This window comes from Pituophis catenifer, unplaced genomic scaffold (genome assembly GCF_029215685.1).
Source record: "Pituophis catenifer annectens isolate HBS135680 unplaced genomic scaffold, rPitCat1.0.hap2 SCAF_3, whole genome shotgun sequence".
Taxonomy (NCBI): domain Eukaryota; kingdom Metazoa; phylum Chordata; class Lepidosauria; order Squamata; family Colubridae; genus Pituophis; species Pituophis catenifer.
This window is the reverse complement of record NW_027256883.1, coordinates 147,160,522-147,181,636: the sequence shown is the minus strand read 5'-3', so window position 1 is coordinate 147,181,636 and position 21,115 is coordinate 147,160,522. Positions and strand designations below refer to the sequence as shown.

The window sequence follows — 21,115 nt, the reverse complement described above, 5'->3', positions numbered from 1 at the left end:
TGCACCAGGTGCCTCCCAAACACCCAAGGTACACCACATTCCATTCCTGCATTTGTGCTCTCTGCTTGTATTTCAGTTCTTTCTCGTCTCTGGGGCTATCTGAAAGAGTTGTCTGCCAAAGGAATTCAGCTCCCCTCCATGTATGGGAGGAAACTGTTCTGACCCAGCCTTAGCAGAAACAAGAAACAACATACAGAACAGAAACTCTTCAGGTGGAGTTCATGAATGGAGCTCATATCTTTAGGCAAATTTCCACTGGAGGAATTCAGTAACCTTCCATGCGTGGAAGAGAAAAAGTTTACAAATAGCACACCTAAAATGGTGGACCAATTCTGTTCACTGTGTGTTAGTCCAGCAAATTGACATTGAGAAGTTTGAGGAGGTTGCTCAAATATTACCTACATCTTGTTGCAATAAATGATGATAGATAATTTGTATAATCAAAAAGGAAATTATTTGAAGCCTTTATTTATCTAATAAAAATCACAAAATATTAAATGGTGTAGACAACTATTTGGTATGTTTTATGTATTATTTTCAACATATTTAAGGTTTACTGAATATATATCTAGTTTATTTATTTATTAGATTTTTATTCTGCCTGAATTAAATAATAAATATGCAACAACATTCTTTTCATAATGCCCTGAGATTTTTTTGGTACAAAATCAGAAACCTAAAAAAAAAAAAATACAAAGGAAAGGAAATCAAATTCTGTTTAACTATAACATTCCTGCAATAGTCAGCATTGTGAGATGATGATTTTTCCTTCCTGCAGTGTGTTAAATTATGAACATGAATGATCGTTTCTAAGTATTATGAACATTATTGTTCAAACTCATCCCTCTTGGTTCATGTATCTTTGTTTTTCAGGCTACAGTACTATGAGTCCTCAGGAAGACAGCGAAAACCCTCCCTGCAATAATGACCCATTATCAGCTGGCGTAGATGTGGGAAATCATGACGAAGATTTAGACCTGGAAACCCCACCTCAGACTGCTGCCCTTTTGAGTCACAAGTTCCACCACTACAGGTTGCACCATCCTGCCCCCCATCATAGTCACCACTTACAGGCTGCAGTGACGGTACACACGGTAGATGCAGAATGCTAATGACTTTGAACTCGGGGGAAGAATTGCATCTCATGATACAGGCAGCAGGAGCCCAACTCATGTCCATCCTTGGTGCCAGGCATTGGTTTTGGTGACTTATTACGAGACTCATTTCAGACGCAAACGTTTTCCTTCTAAAACATAAAGCTGGCCCAGGAGTGGAGAAGTTAAGATGATGAATGAACCTGCCATAACACTCAGTAAAATGGAATAGTAGGAATGTTCGATCTCCAAGCACAAGAAGAAAGGTTTACGCAATAAAATGAGCGTTTTGAACTCCGTTAATCTGAGCCAAGAAAAGAGTTAGCTCAGATGAAGGCGAAGAAGATTTTGCTTTCCTTAACGGGAAGAACAGAAATTGGAGCCAGAGACAAAGAAGGTGCTGGATCTAAAAATAGCCATTGCCATAAGGTTTTCATTTGCGTGGGCTCCTTTTTTTTAAAAAAAGTTCATTGCTTTTACAGATTATTGTATAGGCTCTAGGACAATGCATCTGGAGATTTTTAAATAAAGGATTATTTTTGTACTATTTATTGAACTCAAAACACTCATGAACTCTGAGAGAAAAGAAAGGGAGGGAATAAAGGCATCACAGACTTTCCGTGAATACAGCCTAAAGTTTTATTTGTGTTGGTGACGCTGTGGTTCTTAAGAGACTTGATATTCAACCCCCCTTCTGCACCATGCTATAAAGGGAAAATGAAGAAATTGTGTGCTGATTTGTTTACATAATTCAAGGTTCGTTTCCATGGTCATTTTGTACACTATAAACATGGCTTGTTGTGTTTATATATGTAATATCACTCTTCTCCACAATTTATATATATGACTAAAATTGTGTAGAAATGTGATACCAAGTCTAAGCCGCCTATAAGCATTGAAGAATCCTATTCTTCTCTCATTCTCCCATCTTATCTTCCAACTTGGGGGCAAAATTCCATTTCATATAGTAACAAAGCGTTCAGTGCCATTCATGATTGACAAATTGAAAATACTAATTGTTTCCATTTCTCACACAGTGGAAATTTTTCAGAATGTAATGATAAAAGATCTCTCCCATTTATCTGGTGTTTAACACTGTTTTAGTTCTTCATTGGAGATTCATAACATCTGACTTGATGACACATGGACCATATAATTTTAAGCTAGTTTTAAGTTGCCGTGTTTTCTTCTAAAGTGACTAAAATATTATGGGCACATCTTTGCACCGTGCATATGATAAACATTCATCTATATGTAGTTTTTAAAAAGGTATCTGAATATTGCTTTAATAATAGGGTACTTAATAGTTATGTAAATGGTTTTTAACAGTATGGTAAAGTATGTGTGTGCTATCATGATGCCCTTTATACTATGTATAAAATCACAATTTCTAGTGGAATAAAATTATGTAAAGTATGGATTTATGAATTGCTTTTGACAGGTCCAAATGTAATTTGGCATAAAAAATGTTTTATATTAACTTGGAACTCAGTTATACAAATTTCTTCAGCATTAGATATTCTCTCCCAGATGCTATCTTCATTTCTAAATATTCAAGCTCACAGATACTTTGAGAATTAGACTGGGGAGCTATGTGTGAATTCCATGGTCTTCTGATATAAATGGAGAGATAATCTGTACTCACTGTAAGAATCTTTGAACAGGATATGGCCTTAATGGAATTGATTAGAAAGCTTCTCTTCCCATGTGGTTGTGATGTTGTCATTTGATTGTTAGTCCTTAGAATTAAACAAAACACTCTTAAGAGTTCAAACACAGCATGAACATACTTTTATAATAACTGCAGTTGCTGTGTTATGATACTTTTAAAAAATTGATAACGTTCGATTTCAATTCCTGCAGAAACTAATCAAATACTGGGAAATTGTTAAAATTCCCTGAATTTAATAATGGCTGGAAGTAACTACAATACACTGCATCTGCATAAAGTACATGGAAATGGGATAATACAGATTTCAAAGATTTTAATTTGTAATTGTCATTTTGAAAATGGATAAATGAAAATGGCTACATTAATAATAACATTTACTGACCTTGAGTATGATTTTCTTTTAAATAATATACCCTACTTAGAAGTATAACCTGGAACATTTTCTGTTAAATGAAATAGTGAAAAGTTTTTGCAATCTAAACATATTGTGTTACTGTTTTCACTTGGATTTTAAAGGCATCTGCCCAGAATGATGAAACTTTAATATTTAATCTACCCGCTGGTCTTTCTTGAGAGCTAGTTTTGTGTAGCAGTTAAAGGCCCTGAATTGGATATCAGGTGACTGTCTTGCCTTAAACCAACTAGATGTCTTTGGGCTAGTTTCTCCCAGGCCTTTTTTTTTAAAAATTGCAAACCAATTTGGGGGCGACATTTGCATACAGTTGTGCAGGCATTGGCCAAGAACCAAGATATGGAGGCCACCTAAAGTTGGTCTTTTGTGAATTATCATTTCCATGTATATGCCTAGCAAGAAGCAGTCCCAAGGAAAAAAGATCTAAATTCTGCTTATATTCACCCACATATCTCCGTCTATTATTTAAGGAAATAGGGGTTTGGGGGGGGGATGACTTTCATGCAGGATCTTAGGAATTCAAGTGTCACTGCACTCTAAGTTGTTTCAAATCGACTCCCTCCAAAAGCAGGAATGTGCATAAATAAGTATATTTTTCAAGGTTACTTAAGAGAAATAATGCTTCCTCTTCCACTTGCTAGTAATGCTTAATGAATTCTGGGTTTATCTATACAATGATATACAATACTATTTTTCACATTCCCCACCCCCTTTTTAATGGGTTCTATATTAGAAGCTCCAGTATATCATATTTAAATATATAAAGGAGCAGAATCTTAACTCATAAATATATTTTAGAGGTTGTATTATACTTAAAATCTCTCCATGAAAATCCAGAAATCTCTTCTGGTTATTTACCTCACAGACTCTCATATATTGATGGGTTTCTGTTTTTTTAAAGTGACAGAAATAATAAACTTTTGAATTTTCCAAAGTAACTCTATATTGTTCCAGCTACCATTTTCATTTTATGCTATTCCCAAATCCTGCAACGGAGACTATAATTCTAGAATTTTGTGTGAAATGTTAATAGTTAGTTGTGGCTGCTAACCCCAACTAAGCTTCAGTATTGAATGCTGATGCTGGACCTGCCAAGATCAGGAATGGACTGTATTTCCTATTTCTCTATTATAATGAAGAGCCAGATCTTTTCAATTGTCATTGACATTGACAAAAAGCCTTTAATTCAGTGGTTCTCAACCTGTGGGTCAGGACCCTTTGGGGGTCGAACAACCCTTTCACAGGGGTCGCCTAAGACCATCGGAAAACACATATTTTCAATGGTTTTAGGAATAATTTTATGGTTGGGGGTCACCACAACATGAGGAACTGTATTAAAGGGTCGCAGCATTAGGAAGGTTGAGACCCACTGCTTTAATTGATGATCTTCTGCAGTTGGAAGGAGCACACATCATTTGAGTTCAGTTTTTGATGTTTAGGTCACAGGTCTCAAACTCTATCATGTCACGTGACATGTTGTAATATTTTTTGCCTTTCCAGAGCTGGGGTGGGTGTGGCCTGTGCATGATGCATCCAGTTTGACACCCCTGTGTTAGGGTGGCCAGGATGAGTTATTCCAAAATTCTTGTGAGATAACAAGAGATAATTTATTTGATGCAGTTATCCTGCATCAATCAGTTTTAGCTCAAAGGCAAACGCCATTTTCATATACATGGATTCCTTATTGCTTCATGGTCAAAACTAGGCATTTACTGCACAATAACACCTAAAGTAAAATAGTAGCACCATTCATGCCACAAACTAAGTTACAACATAAATTTTTGAGTGTTTGCTTGAGTAGAATGACAAGGTATACAAATGTAAAAATAGTTTTGATACAGGACTGCATATGTTTGCAGACCCAGTTAAAATTTCATAAAATTTGCCGATCTATAAAACACATTTAATGAAATTTTAAAATAATTTGCTTTTATTTGGTGGGGTTAGGGTTTAAAGTATATGTTGCCAGATCTGTTCCACATGCCACTTTTTGATTCCTATCAGCCCTTTCTGATTTGACAAGAATAGCAAACTGTGGCTTCATGTAACAAGGGACCTAAGCCAGCAATTGACAAAGGTGATTTTACAGTTAAAGAAAAAGTGTGTATATAGGGGTATTTTAGTTTAGTTTATATACTATTCCATTTCCAAAGGCTTCAAGCAGCTTACAAATAACAATACTGTAAAAGTAAAATATAAACAATTACAAAGATGTTAACAATTACTAATTGCCAATAATTGTTAATAACTGACAATGCCAAAGTAATATATACAACAAGGCCTTGATACATCATGGTTGAGGCAGCAGGATCTTCAAGCAGTCCCAAAATACCTGTCCAAACAGCTATGTTCTCTAGGCTCTCTGCAAATGTAATTGGGAGCTGGTAGTCCAAATATCTGGAGGTAGACATTCTAGAAGGAGAGTCCACATTGGAAAAGCTTGAGTATGGGTCACTGTACGTTGAGACACTTTGAAAGCCTTCCTTGCTAAATCTCATTGGTTGGGCAGATTGGGTTCAGAGGAAGAGATCTCCAATTTATGGAGCCCCTAGCCAGTAATTAGAATTTCATCCTGAAGCTGTCAGTCAGTGTAACTGCCATTGAAACGGTGTAACATGGGTGAATCTAGTTTCTTCCATAACTATTTAGACTGCTAAATGCTAAACCATCAAAAGTTTCTGAATAGATTTCAACTGCAATCCAATATAGAGGAAATTATAGTGAACTACCTGTTATATGAATGGCCACAACTGGCACATAAGATGTAATTTTATGGAGGCATTCCTGGCCATAGCCTCCATCTGCTGTTCATGCAGAAAGTATTTGAGTCCAAAGTATTTATACTAATTTCTTATAAAAAGAAAATACAATGCATTAAATGGGAATATATATTCTGTTTCGAAACAGAAAATAATGAAAGTTATGCTGAACCATTTTGGATCAGAGCTTGGCAGAAACAAAATTTGGAGCATTTTGAATATTTGAGGTTTCAGATGAAACAAAATCTATAAGATTTTGTGTTATTTTATGGAGACAATAAGATAAAGCTGGTGTCACCCAAAAAAAACCTTCAAACATTTTATTTATTTATTTATTTATTTATTTATTGGTTCGATTCATATGCCGCCCTTCTCCGGAGACTCAGGGCGGCTTACAATGCATTAAGCAATAGCCTTCATACTTTTTATATATACCTTCTTAGTAGGGCTTTTGAGCCCACCTAAGCAGTGTTCTTTTTTATACAAAGTCAGCTTATTGCCCCCACAATCTGGGTCCTCATTTTACCTACCTCGAAAGGATGGAAGGCTGAGTCAACCTTGAGCCTGGTGAGATTTGAACTTACAGTAATTGCAGGCAGCTGGTGTTACTTAAGAGCACTTTAGTCTGCTGCACCACCAAGGCTCTTCAACATGGCTTTTTTCTACTCCTACAATCTCCTAATATCGCTTCTACCCCAAAATCAGTTGGTTGAGCTGGATGGCTATAGAAATTGATTGACTGAATGAATGTATGAATTCAAGCAAACATTTCAGTCTATACTAGTGTTGTTCTAATAAAGCATTTGAAATATATATATTAGTTTGGATTGGGCATTGAAGGAAATGAATAATAAGTTACTCTTTTATAAAAGTGTTAAATATATTAAAATGTTATGATGTTCTTACTGTTGCAAACTGACCACAAATTGTAATCAGTAGAGACAATGTGTAACGACTTGCTAAAAGCTCCCTTGGAGACAGGAACCTATGCCTTGGGCAAGACCACTATCAGTAAGAAAGGAACATCCACTCAAGGTGAAAATTAAAACTAAACATGGTAAGATTGTTGTTGTTAGGCAGGAAATGTCAAGATGACCCTTTAAAGTGTAAAACAACTTGGAGAATGACTTAGGAGAACAAAGTGGAGTTGGGAGGGCTTCTTAAGCGTGGCATGCATTGTGTAGGAGTATAAAATGTGTAGCTTGAAAACTGCATTTTGTGCAGTTCCCCAATAGGGAAGGGTCTATGAAGCCGCGCTTGCAACCTCTTTTTATTTTTCTTCATGATATCTCCGATAAACCTTTGATTTTGTGAACCAGACTTGTTTTTGAATTGTGAGTATACAATTTTATATCTCACAGCATGGACAATCCAACGCACTACGCAAGTTCTGTGCATCAAGCATTCCTGTATGGAATTTTTTGGTCACTTGTAACAGTTACTAGTTCATGTTTGTCCTATTTTGCCATCATCCTAATTTTATGAAAGGGATGCGGTGGCTCGGTGGCTAAGATGCTGAGCTTGTCAATCAGAAGGTCGGTAGTTCAGCGGTTTGAATCCCTAGCGTCGTGTAATGGAGTGAGCTCTCATTACTTGTCCCAACTTTTGCCAACCTAGCAGTTCAAAAGCATGTAAAAAATGCAAGTAGAAAAATAGGGACCACTTTGGTGGGAAGGTAACAGCGCTCCATGCACCTTCGGTGTTTAGTCATGCCAGCCACATGACCACAGATATGTCTTCAGACAGCTCTGGCTCTTCAGCTTAGAAATGGAGATGAGCACCACCCCTAGAGCCGGAAATTACTAACATGCATGTGCATGTGTACCTTTAATCCTTATGATTGGGCTATCTAAGTTCTTGTTGATATGAATAAATCATTAATTTTGCATTTCTGTGTCTTGAGGCACGACCTAACAATAATGTCTCTCTACTGGTATGTGGCACAGTGGTTAAGATGCTTAGACTTCCTCAGCCATGGAGGTTCTCTGACTTTCTCAGCCCAACCCACTTCACATTGTTGGTTGGGAAGAGGGAAAAAAATGGGGGAACAGGAATCCTTCATTCTTCCTGTTCCTTAACCATTTCTGCATATGTTATTTCCTCTGTATTTCTCCCATCATGGCCTCAACACATTTTTAAAGCAGTGTGCTTTTTTCCTATTTTAAGGATGGTGTGAAAGCACATTGGATGTATGGGGAAAAAACTTGTAGTTGGTGGGTAAGATTTTCTTCTGCTTTCTCTGTCCTGCATGACAAAATCTGCTTCAGTGGAAATCCTACAGAAGTGCTAAGTAAATCAGGAGTTCCCAAATTTTTCTGTTCATCAATCCCTTTATGAAGGTTCAGATTCTTTCCCAATCTCCAAACATTTATTATATGAAAATAATTTCATCAGTAGTGCTTTAATTAATCGGTTTAATCAAAAGGTGATCAAATGACCTGAGACACTGCAACCGTCATAAATGTAAAAAACATTCATCAGTACCATTGTAACTTTGGTCACTAAAAGAATGGTTATAAGTCAAGGACTACCTGCAGACATGCTGTCTAAATTGAAGGAATACCAAGATAATTACAAATCTATAACAATACGGGTCATGTTCAATTTGCAGCTGTGGTAAGTAACTAATTAGGCAAGGAGCCTGTTTATTTAGGAATGTTACAGATTCTCCTTTGTTTGATTTCAGAATGGATCAATGCAATGAAGCTTATTATAGCAATTCCTGTAGAAAGGATTCAGCAATCTTTAGCTAATACAGCCACACTCAATGTCTGACTAATGACTCTCCCAAAATACCAGTGCCAACTTCTGTTCATATAAACAATCCCTATTATTAATGTTAGTTACCAACAAGCATCTTGGTACATAAAAGGGATCCAATTTTATTTAACACTATTTGAATTACGAAGTCGTGTGCTTTTGTATTGAAGTGCAGTACAAATGGCTAAGTCATGATTTGTTTTCACCATAACTTGTTAAATAAGTGTCTAGGTTCCTAAACTAAACTAAACTAAATCTAAAGCCAGTCAGCCAATTGTGCCTTAGGCTCTTCTCATTGCCGAGCTGAAACACTATACAGTACCACTCAACTCACAGTGGGCAGAAACTCTACACTGCTGATTTCCTATCTCGCCTAAACTCCTCCAAAGTAGTGGTGACAAAACATAACAGATTTTAAATAGTTTGAGGTTGCCATGGCTGTTGTTAAAACAAGGGAGAAAAATATTCTTTTGCCACCTGTTAGGCTAAGGATAATTTAATTCTTTCACTCATGGCCTGGGAATGAGATGAAGGCAGGGTCAGAGGGATACAAAAGAAAAAAGGTATCAAGACATACAGGCTATCCTCGACTTTCAATCATACATTTAATAACCAAAATTATGGCACTGAAAAATGTAACAACTGAACCTCGCACTTACAACTGTTGCAGAATCCCCAGAATCACATGATCAACATTTGGGCACTTGGCAACTGGCATGTATTTACAACTATTGCAGTGTCCTGGGGTCAGTTGATTGTCATTTGCAACCTTCCCAACCATCTTCTGGCAATGGAGGAAGCTGGAATCCCTTAATGACCTTAATACCATTTATTCACTTCACAACGGCAGCAATTCGCTTAACCGTGGCAACAAAAAGAAATAGTTGTAAAATTGGGATGGTTTTCCCATTAATAATGTTATGACTGTGGGAATTGGACCATAAGGAAGGCTGAGCACCGAAGAATTGATGGTTTTGAATTGTAGTGCTGGGGAAGACTCTTGGGAGTTCCTTGGACTGCAGGGAGATCAAATCGGTCAATCCTTAAGGAAATCAATCCTGACTGTCCTTTGAAATGAGAGATACCGAAGTTGACAATCAAATACTTTGGACAACAAATAAGAAGAGAGCACTCATTGGAAAAGGCCCTTATGATGGGAAAGACTGAAGGCAAAAGGAGAAGGGAACCGCAGAAAATGAGATGGTTAGACAGCATCATCAATGCAATGAACGTGTATTTGGGCAAAGTCCAGAAGCAGTGGAGGACAGTGGGGGGCTGGCATGGTATGGTCCATGGAATCGCAGAGTTGAACGTGACTTAGTGACCAAACAACAAAAAATCACTTAACAACTATCTTGCTTAACAACAGAAATTCTAGTCCCATTTGTGGTTGTATGTCAAGGACAACCTGTACAGGTACTCCTCAACTTACAACCACAATTGAGCCCAACATTTCTATTGCTAAGTGAAACATTTGTTAAATTAATTTTGCCCCATTTTACAACCTTTCTGGCCCTCGTTGTTAAGTGAATTATTGCAGTTTTTAAAGTAGTGTGATAGTCGTTAAGTGAATCTGGCTTCCCCATTGACTTTGCTTGTCAAAAGATTGCAAAAGATGATCACATGACCCCAGGACATTGCAACTGTCATAGCTACTGGTATGAATCAGATGCTGAGCATCTGAATTTTGATCAGATGACCATGGGGTTGTAAGTGTGAAAAATGCTCCTAAATCACTGTTTTCATTGTAACTTTGAATGGTCACTAAGCGAACTGTTGTAAATCGAGGACTAACTGTAGTTGTCTCATGGCTAGAGGCAAGTGGTGAGGCCACTTTTGGCCTTTAGGGCCACCAGTGAAAATGCCTGTTTGCCAGCATCTGTTTATTTCCATCCTCTCCTAGGACAGCTCTTGAAATACAAGAGGATTTCATTAGTTATGATGGATAAGGGGGAAATGTTGAAGGTCAGTTTTAATTCAACCTGTCACCTGATATTACCCAGACGTTCTAACATGTGCATTTGTTGTTACATTAAAACCTAACAATGCAGGCAGAGGGATCTCTACACCGTTAACATAAAACACTACATTACTTTACCAAAAGGTTGGAAGAATGCATTTATCCCTGAGCTTTTACAGAGTTTGCTTAAATCTGGTTTTGATTCCCCAGACACCCTGATTTTTTTCCTCTCCCACAAATTAAATAACAAAAAAGAGAGGGAAGGTCAAAGTTTGTGAAGAAGTTCGCTCTCCATTTTTAACACTTTTTCCTTCTGAAGTGTTTAAAAACTCCAGATGCTTTCTTAGCTCTGGCAGGTCATTAAAAAAAAAAAGGCTTAGGAATAACTCTGTATAATATAGCCTTGTTGTGGTGAAACATTAACCCACTTTCGCTTCAAGGCGTTTTTCCCTTATCTTGGCCATCTCGACGGCCACTTCCCTCAACTGCCTTGACACGCAGCTCTTAAGGAGCGAAAGGCGTCAAGCTTATTGCTCTGCCGACAGGATGCCAGCCTTTTTTTTTCAAACCTACGAATCCAAAGTCCCCGGATAACTCAAGAGCTAGTTAGCGGGATTTCTAAAGGGAGGCGGGAGGCGCTTCATCCCTTTCTCAGGCGACCGACGCGCGGGATCTTTCGCCCCGCAAGCATCCCTCCAGGGCAAGAGGGAGCACGAAGCGCGCCCAGGAACTTCAAAACCCGGGCAGAGGGGGCGCGCGAGCCCCTCCTCGCGCTTCCTTTGTGTCCCAGGCGGCCGCGGCTGACCACCGCCGGCTGCGGAGTTTTCCTTGCCCCTCCCGCTCCGACCAGCCCGCCCTGGCTCCCCTCCCGCCCACCGGCTTCCCCTGCCCTGGCGGAGGGAGAACGTGTTCGCCTCTGGGCCGGCAAGATGGCGGCATCGGCGGGGTCCGGCCCCGGGGAGCCCGAAGTGGGGGCGGGTGTTGGGGAGCCCCGCGCTCTTTCCCCGGAGGAGATCGCCCGCAGGCTGCAGAGGACAAGGCGGGAGCTGAGCAACAGGCGCAAGATCCTGCTGAGGAACCTGCCCGCCGAAAGCAGCAGCCAGGTGGGTGGAGAAGTAGCAGAAGCCGCGGCGGGGCAGAGGAAGGCGCGGAGCCCCGGCGGTGAGGAAAGGCGGAGGGCCAAACCGGGAGCCGGAGGGGTGGTGGGAACCGCGACGGGGATCTCGGGAAACAACTTGGTGCCCCCCAGAACTACAATTGCACTACCATTCCCTCAAGTTTCCATTATGATGTTTGGGAATTATGACCGATAGTCCAAAGATCCGGATCGTCCCAGTGTTGGAAAAGAAACCTTGAGCACTTTCCATACTGAGTCGGGAAGAGAGAGTTTTCTATGGGGAGAGATGACACCCAGACTCTCCCAGGTTCTTTGATCCCTGTTAAACCCGACTAGTCAATGTGGCAAGTGCCCCTCATAGAAGAAGAGTCGTAGGTGCCCAAGTTCCTGGAAGGAGAGGAGGAAACCTTTATCCTAAAGGTGCTTTTTTCAAGAGGCAACTGGACTTTCTGGTTTTTCTTGGAAGATGTTTGGCTTCTGGTGCAAGAAGCTTCTTCAGCTCGGACTGGATGGTGGGGAAGAGAAGAAGTTGAAGAAGCTTCTTGGATGAGAAGCCAGACGACTTCCAAGAAAAACCAGAAAGTCCAATTGCCTCTTGAAAAAAAAAGCACTTTATCCAGGACAACGGTGACCTGGATGACTGAGAATCTCCATAGACCTTGAAGAAGATCTCTGGGAGAAAAGATCAGGGGAGATTTAGATAGCAGCTGTGAGTAGGAATCTACTCATGAGAACAGTTAGGAAAAGAGCTAACCCTGGAAGTCAGAGATAGGGGAAAGTAGTCCTGTGAAGGCTGCACTTCACAGTTTCTTGTAACAGAATGCAGTGTGCCAAAGAAACTATCTCTGCTTTAGTGGCAGCAAAATATACACAGCTCTTGCCGGATCTCTCTGTAACTAGAGTTCTCTGGCAATAGAAGAGCAAGTGTGAAGCATTATTATTGTGTCTGATGACACAGTCAGCCCCTATGTTCAGACTGGATTTGGCATTTTTATCTCTCTCAAGTCCTTCCCAATGATAGACAGATGTTGTTGTTTGATAGCATTAAAGCTATCCTTGCAGGGTGTAAGGTATTCCAAGTTTAGCTGCCATTTTCCTTTTTTAAAATAATAATAACTTCTCTTGTGTTTGGGGGATTATGCTGTATATTTTGTTGAATAATACAAATAGGAGTCGTCGTTCCCCTTTAGATTGAGACAGACATCCCATAAATGGAAGCGCAGTCAGGATTCATGACTCCTAGAGAAGTAAAAAAAAAGAAAGAAAGAAAGCAAAAGGAAATACTTCTGTTCTCTTGTCTGGATAGCAGATGTAACCAATATCTGGACTTTATCTTATTGAGTCTTTGAAATGCATCTTGCATGTTCTCCTTCTCTCCAAATAAAACATTATTTATGCTGTCTGAGGCCATCTCTTTCTAATTCACATTAGAGATACAAATTCTCAAGACTTCTATTTATTTTATTTTTCATGAGTGAAATGTTAATATTGATCAAGTTTTTAGCTCCTACATGTCATTTTTCTTCTATGTGATTGTGAAATATACTGGTAATATAAAAATATTCAAACTTACAGGGCCCATCTGTATAAAAGAATTTCAGAGTTGACAGGTGCTATTACATTACAATTTGAAATAGTAACTTTCTTCTAAGTCTGTTATAACTAAAAATTAAAAGTGTAGAGAATCTTGGCACTAATGCATTATTTGTCTCTATAAAGGTAATTAAATTACCGATGAACAAACGTTTTGCTATTTCTGTGTATCTAAACATGTGTTTGTAATTGGTGGCTCATCTTTTCAGATGTACAAAAATTATTTGTCTTATGATTAGAGAAGATTCATAATCTCTATGAGCAACCGGAGCAAATCTGCTTTTGTTTTTATTTTTAAAAACAGTGTGTGTGGGTTGTACTAACAATGTTAATCCACAACATTTTCTTTACAATATGAAGTGCTTGCACAGTTATAACCTCAAGAATGATATTTAATTTTTGCAAACTTTTATCCTATATAGCAAATGGCTTTTAAAAATCTCTTGTTTTGGAAGAGATTGTGAGATGTTTAAAAAATATATGCCTGAAGTGTGGAAATTGTTGTACAGGATATCCAGGATAAAGGTGAAGAAAAAATTCTGGTTTTAATAAATAAGATGTATCCTGAAGATTAATTAAGACAAAAATTGCAGTTAATTGTTCACTTTTTCCAGACCCTTATGGTTCTATTTTTTTTCATAGTACTATATTTTATTGTGAATGACAATAAAGTATTTTGCCTAGTACTTTACACAGTACAATGTTTTATTGTGACATTGCAAGCACCCAGGATGGAGAGTGTGGGTATAAGGTCTTATAATATCTTTTTCCATTAAGTACCAATTGAGTATCTCTGTAGGGATATGCTGAACATAAGAAATATTTCCAATGGCTTTCATTTCTTGTGAACACTAGTTCAATTAGCTTTTTTGCCTGACTTTTTAATATTGGTAAAATAATTATAAAGGTATCTTACTTTGAATTTTAAAATTTCCATTATAATTTTATATCACAATAAACTGTTCTGTATTCCCTCAGTATACTTTAAATATTATTTAGTAAAATATAAATGCCAGTGCTACCAAAATTGGTCGATTAGGTTTAGATTACTTAGAAGAATTTGAATAAACTTCATTTTTAGCCCTACATAGAATCACAAGATTGCACATTCTGAAGAGGAAGCACACAGTTCCCTGCTGACCTCAGGTGCTTTGGCTCATGAAACAAACTGGAACATTAAAACTATCTAAATATCACGTTAAAGGTTTATGCTTTCTGCTTTATGACTGCTGACACTTACAGGAAAACAATTTCAAAATACTACCTCAGAAATGGGAACCAGTAAAAAGTTAGCCTGGCAGGATGTTAAACATACTGCATAGAAATAATGATAATTATTTTTTTTTAAAAAACCTGACTCTTAAGCCTCCAATAAAAACTGGCTGGGAAACTTTGGGCCTGTCACTGTTTCTCTTAACCAATGGTGGGTTGCTACTGGTTCACCCTGGTTCAGGCGAACCAGTAGCAGCAGCAGCGGGAAGCTCCGCCCACCCACCCGGACGTCTTCCAAGTTCGCTCGCGTGTGCGCACAAGAAAACCGGTAGCAAAAGTAAGTGAAACCCACCCCTGCTCCTAACCCATCTCATAGGATGGTTGTCATGGGGAAACAGAGGCAGGGGTATTAAGTATGCTCCCTTCCTCGAACTGATCAGTCTTTTTTTTTTTAAAGTAGACTTAAAATTAACAGCAGCAGCAACAAGCAATGATGTTTTGTCTGTATAAAAAACCTCTAGCCACTATTGATATGACCCAGAGTACTCTAGTTGTTTCCTTTCAAAGCCCAAATAATCAGACACTTGATGATAATAGCAGTGAAGAATCATCACATTTTTAGAATGATCCCTTGGAAAGAAGAAGACAAAGATTCCACATCCAAAGAATCTCTTATAGCTGCTTTCCAGCTTGAGAAGGGGAGGCAGTGAACCCACATTTCTTTCAATAATCCTCTTTAAAATCCTTATCTTCCTGCTTCTAATGGAAGGGAGAAGGCAATAATCTGGAGCACAGCTGATGGAAAGGGAAAGGATGTGGCTGAATCTCTGTGGCCCATGGCAAACACCTGTTGTAGCCACTGGTTGAAGTAGAATTTCATCATTAATTGGAGCTACTGAGTAGCTGTTTTAAAATATAATTTCACACAACAATTTTCCTGTGAAATGGGATTTAGATTGCAAATTGTAAAAAGAGAAGAGTTATTTGCCAGATGTTTGCATTTTTATTACCTGTGAGATCTGAAAACACTCATATGGTACTGTAGTGTATTCTTTATCAAAATTGTTTTCCTGAATATGGATTTAAATATTGACCAGAAATAAGAACAAATAATTCATAGCAAACTAAATCTTGCACTATTACTACACCACTTCAGATGATAGTTAGAATAATTTTATTGTCACTTTAAATGTACGCTAACTGGCATAGATTAAAATGAAATTTCATTGTATACATAGTTACGACAGACTGTTGTTTCCTGTTATTTCAAAAACATACTTTAATCCATCATATAAAATTAATATATTTTGTACACATGTGCGTGTGTGATTAAAGCCAGAGGAAGACAATCACAATTAGATATTGTGAGAAAATTGCTGCTCCAAAAGAAGTGCTGGAGTTGTATATAAGACAAAAAGCACATGTTTTTCCCTCTTGTGCATATTTCATGATTGATTCATTTTCCTTTAGCAGTTTTTGATCTAACAAGGAAATGTACAGGTTTTTTTTTTTTTTACAAAATCTATAACTATAATCTCATTGTACATAAACAAATAAGACAAGTCTATTCCTATTGAAATCATGACAATTCAAATAGGTACGCATGGGATTAGTTTGAATTCTGATGCAATCTTGTTTTAAGAGTGTCCCAAAGGTACACGTTGGAGATGGTTTGTGTATGTTGTTCATTTGAGAATTTCTCTGCTTTAATGAAATGCATGGGGGTAGGGGGAGCACTGGCAGACAAACCACCAGATGCATATATATAGAAAAGAATCCCTATGGGTAAATCTGTCCAGAGGCCCTTAAGGACACATTGGCCCAGAAAGACACAAGAATTTAACACTTATGTGGCAATATTGGTCTGTTTAATGGTTAAGATGTTGTGTTGGAATAGAGGAGGCTCAAATCCATTTTTCTCTTTCAAACACTCTAGATGACTTTGGCCCAGTCTTGGCACGACCAGTCTTATAAGTTTGTTATGTGCATAAATGGAAGACGAAACGATATTTATTCCAGGTTAAACTCCTTGATGGAAAATGTCACATAACTCTAACAAATATATAACAGCAGGGAACAGACTGAAGCAGCGGAAATGGGCAAAAAGAGACATAAAGGGGGTAGAAACCCCCCCCATTAACTCCATTGTCTGACCTATTAACTTAAATAATAATGATTGCAACAATTTGATGTTACATCTTCTGTGAAGTATTTCTTTTTCTAGTTTTGAAAAGTCAGAAATTAAAAATATTCTTACATTTTATGCTGAAATTGTATAATTCAAGGAAAGAAATCTTTCTGAAAATATGTAGCAAAAATCAGGAAGTTCCAGTTTTAATATAATCTTTATTAAAAATTCATGGTTACTTGGTGATTGAGGCAGAATACAAACTGATGAATAAATTAAAAAAAGAGTCTACTGAACCATGAGAGGAGGTAGGTAGGTAGGTAGGTAGGTAGGTAGGTAGGTAGGTAGGTAGATAGATAGATAGATAGATAGATAGATAGATAGATAGATGATAGATACATATGAATTCATAGATAGATAATAGATGGATAGAGAGAGAGATACGGTAGATATGGTAGATAGATAAATAGATAAGTAGGGAGAGGGGGGAGGGAGGGAGAGAGAGAGCTCTGAGACATGTCTAAATGACTACTTGGGTTCTCAGAATGCAGAACAATGTTAAATGTTTTACCAGATTCTTGTATAAATTCTCATAGCTGATTACAAAAATGCAAGACAAGGTACAGTTAGTGTAGTGTCATAGCTAAAAGTGCTGAACCTGGATTTTCCAATCCAAGTTTAAGTACCCTTTGAACTTGAAGCTTGCTGGATGACTTTGAATCATTTATTTTTCTCTCTGGCCATTCTATTGTTGTGTGGATAAATTTAAAAAGATTCCAAATATATTATCTGAATCTCTCATAGAAAGATGGTTATTCTTGCTACCTTGCAAGATTATGAAAAGTCACCTGTAATCTGAAAAGGTTGCTAATGGTCTCAAGGAAGTTGTTGTCTCTCAACTCCCTTTTCTGCAATATAGAAAATACAATATTGACATAGGCAGTGTCTCCCCTTGTGTTGTATACAGTCTTACTATTAAAGCATCAATGGCAGGTAATTTATTAATAGTATTTGCTTTAGAGATAGGTAGTTCTATTTTTAGAATAATAGAATTTGAGATACCGTAAATATCTATATATTGCTAAATATGCATTTAAGAAATGTTTGGAAAATGTTCTGTTTTAATATAGGGTTTTATTTTGGTTGCAAAAATCTTAATTATGATAGAAACGAATATACCCCTCCTGCGCGAGCTGCACTGGCTCCCAGTGGTCTTCCGGGTGCGATTCAAGGTGTTGGTTACCACCTTTAAAGCACTCCATGGCATAGGACCCGGGTACCTTCGAGACCGTCTTCTGCCACCAATAGCCTCCCACCGACCAGTCCGTTCCCACAGAGAGGGTCTCCTCAGGGTGCCATCAGCCAAGTTATGTCGGCTGGCGACACCCAGGGGGAGGGCCTTCTCTGTGGGAGCCCCAGCCCTGTGGAATGAACTGCCCCCGGAAATACGCAAGATCTCCGACCTCCGGGTGTTCCGCTGCGCATTGAAGACCTTGTTGTTCCGCCAGGCAGGGCTGTCAATATAATAATTTTAAATTGGGGTATTTTAATTTTTAGAGTTTTTAAATCAGCCAAATCTATTTAATTATTTTAATTTTTAATTATTGTTGTGTCTTGTGTTTTTAAACTGGCTGTACACCGCCCTGAGTCCTTCGGGAGAAGGGCGGTATAGAAATAAAATTATTATTATTATTATTATTATAAACAAAAAAATTCAGAAAATAATATTGTAATACATTATTGATATATATAACGTAATACATTATGAGTTGCTGAAATACAGTATATATTATTTTATATTTTTGCTCATTTTCAATATTGGGTTTTTTAAAATAATTAAAATATTTGCCTCAAAAATGAAATTGAAGGTCACTATTGCCCAGCTGCATTTCTTTAAATGATTTGTGGTTTTGGTTCACAAAAGGTAGAATTATATAATTTTGATATTGCTTATCTTATTATTTCCCTAGGGCACTGAGGAACCTCACATAGTATAGCAATAAGTAGCACTCAAAGGATCTTCAAGTAGGATAATAATAATTATTGTATACATGAGATATCTCCCTTTGTAATATTTAAATAGTTTAGCTTTGAAATGGAAAAAAATGTTCCAGTCTTTTTCCTGTAAGTTTTTTCCTGAGTGTCTATTAGCATTTAACCTATTTAACTTAATATGTGTTTTATCCCAAATGCCTGGTTGAGTAGCTGATTAATTGCTCCTTAAGGCCACATTTTGTGGATTACTTTTCTTTTATACCACTACAATAACTACCACTTGATCTATGTATAAATGAAATGCAATATGTTAATAATTTAAACAAACAAATACATACATAAATCACAGTTGAGACTCTAAAATGGGTAGAGCTGTACTGAAGGGAATAGAGTTAACATCCTAATTCCCAAGTGACTTTGGAAATTTTCTTCTCCTTGTTCATAATAGCTCATGAGAATAAAAAAGTAGGTATAAAAAGTAGAATAAAAAAGGAAGTATAAAAAGTACCAGTAGGTAGTTCTGTGCAAGTATAAACTCTAAAAATATTAATAAATAATTTGACATTTGTTGTGTTTCTCCATCATCCATTAGTTTATATCCCGGTTTGTTTCAAAGAATATGAGAACTTTATATGGTATTTTTCTACAAGCATATCACACTGAGATATAATCCTTGATTTCTTATGGTCCCTTATTTGGAACTGTTGAAATAAAACAGGCAATCTGCAGTTCAAGAGTTGGAGATTCTGACAGCTATATTTGTAAAAACACAATGACTACCAAGCTGTACAACATTATTTAATTACACGGAGAGTTGCTGAGTAGCAGAGTGTATTTTCCATGATCTAAAAATAAACTTAGCAGATAAGTGTAATGTACTTTGTTAATCCCTTTTTAACATTTGATTTTATAGATGTCAGCTGGATATTGTTTTATTTGATGGACTATCCTCAGAAGAATGATACATGGTAACAAAAGCAGTTGTCCATTATGCAAGTTTCAGGCATGTCTTTAAATAGTAAATAGTTCATCATAGCATCAAGAAGCTGTTCTGTAATTGCCTTTCATGGAAAGCATTTTTAACTCCTAACTTTACAAATAAGATTTCCCTTTCTCTTTTAAAATTCTGCCCTCTCATAGGAAATTGGGCAGGTCTGGTCGACTACTGAATAAGAGCAATAACATAGTATCACTGCGTAGATCCTCCAAAAAGCAGCATCATGTTTTATTAACATGGCATTTGACAGCTGTTAACCGATGAAATAAGAGACCAGTGTTCAATTTGACTAAAAAGAAGATACTTGATCCTGCCATTAAACTACATATATTGAATTAGCAGATTGGCAAAACAAGAGTGCATTATGATCTTGGACTCAGGTTGTTCGTTTATTAGAACTGTATCTGGAAGCATATGCATATGACCTTGAAGATGTGCATATGTGTAGACAATATACCATCGTTGGCATCAAAGGTACTTTTAGTTAGTATACATAAAACTGGTCATGTAGGCTCTAGGAGCCTTATCTTTACTAGGATGTGATACATGAAAAAAATGTAAGGTACATTACTCTTTTGGTTGCACCAGTTTTCCTTTCAAAAATAATGTCATTAAATTGTTACAGGTAGTCCTTGACTTACGATCACAATTAAGCCCAAAATTTTCATTACTGAGACAGTTGTTAAGTGAGTTTTGCCATTTTACGACCTTTCTTGCCACAGTTGTTAAGTGAATCACTTCAGTTGTTAAGTTAGTAACATATTTGTTATGTAAATCTGGTTTCCCTGATGAGTTTGCTTGTCAGAAAGTCACAAAAGGTGATCACATGACCCAGGGACACTGCAACCCTCATAAATACATGCCAGTTGCCACGTGTCCAAATTGTGATCATGTGACCATGCAGATGCTACAACAGTGTAAGTGTGAAAAACAGTCATTGGTCACTTTTTTCACTGTCTTTGTAACTTTGAACGGTCACTAAATGAATGACGGTAAAGCCAGGATTCCATGTACTTCTCTCCAAAATTATGTGTTGAGGTATGAATACTAACTTTGGAACTGCTCTCTAATAGGTAATATACAGCTTGTCTCCTTCTTTCCATTTTTCCCTGATGTGATTTCTGTATTGTGTCTGTGATATGCAGTAAAATGTGTATTCTGGTTATGCTGGAATGAACATAAAATATCTATCTATCTATCTATCTATCTATCTATCTATCTATCTATCTATCTATCATCTATCTATCTATCTATCTATCTATCTATCTATCTATCATCTATCTATCTATCTATCTATCTATCAAGTTTATATACATTTATATATTTTTATTAGATAAGCAATGTTTTTGATTAAAGTTTCAGCTTTTCACTATGCACTTAATCTGTAACAATACAAGCTAAATCACACAACACACT

General features: G+C 37.3%; 2 protein-coding genes across 2 annotated transcripts in view; both read left to right on the top strand.

The window, feature by feature from the left end:
• The window catches only part of CACHD1 (cache domain containing 1), a 141,102-nt gene extending 138,575 nt beyond the window's left edge, over window positions 1-2,527 (top strand). Inside the window, exon 27 of the mRNA XM_070939490.1 lies at window positions 874-2,527. Within this exon, the coding sequence (XP_070795591.1) occupies window positions 874-1,112 (239 nt within the window). The 3' untranslated portion in view covers window positions 1,113-2,527. The remainder of the gene's footprint in view (window positions 1-873) is intronic.
• An 8,755-nt stretch (window positions 2,528-11,282) lies between these two features.
• Window positions 11,283-21,115, top strand: part of RAVER2 (ribonucleoprotein, PTB binding 2) — a 41,833-nt gene continuing 32,000 nt past the window's right edge. Inside the window, 1 exon segment of the mRNA XM_070941281.1 lies at window positions 11,283-11,760. Within this exon segment, the coding sequence (XP_070797382.1) occupies window positions 11,587-11,760 (174 nt within the window). The 5' untranslated portion in view covers window positions 11,283-11,586.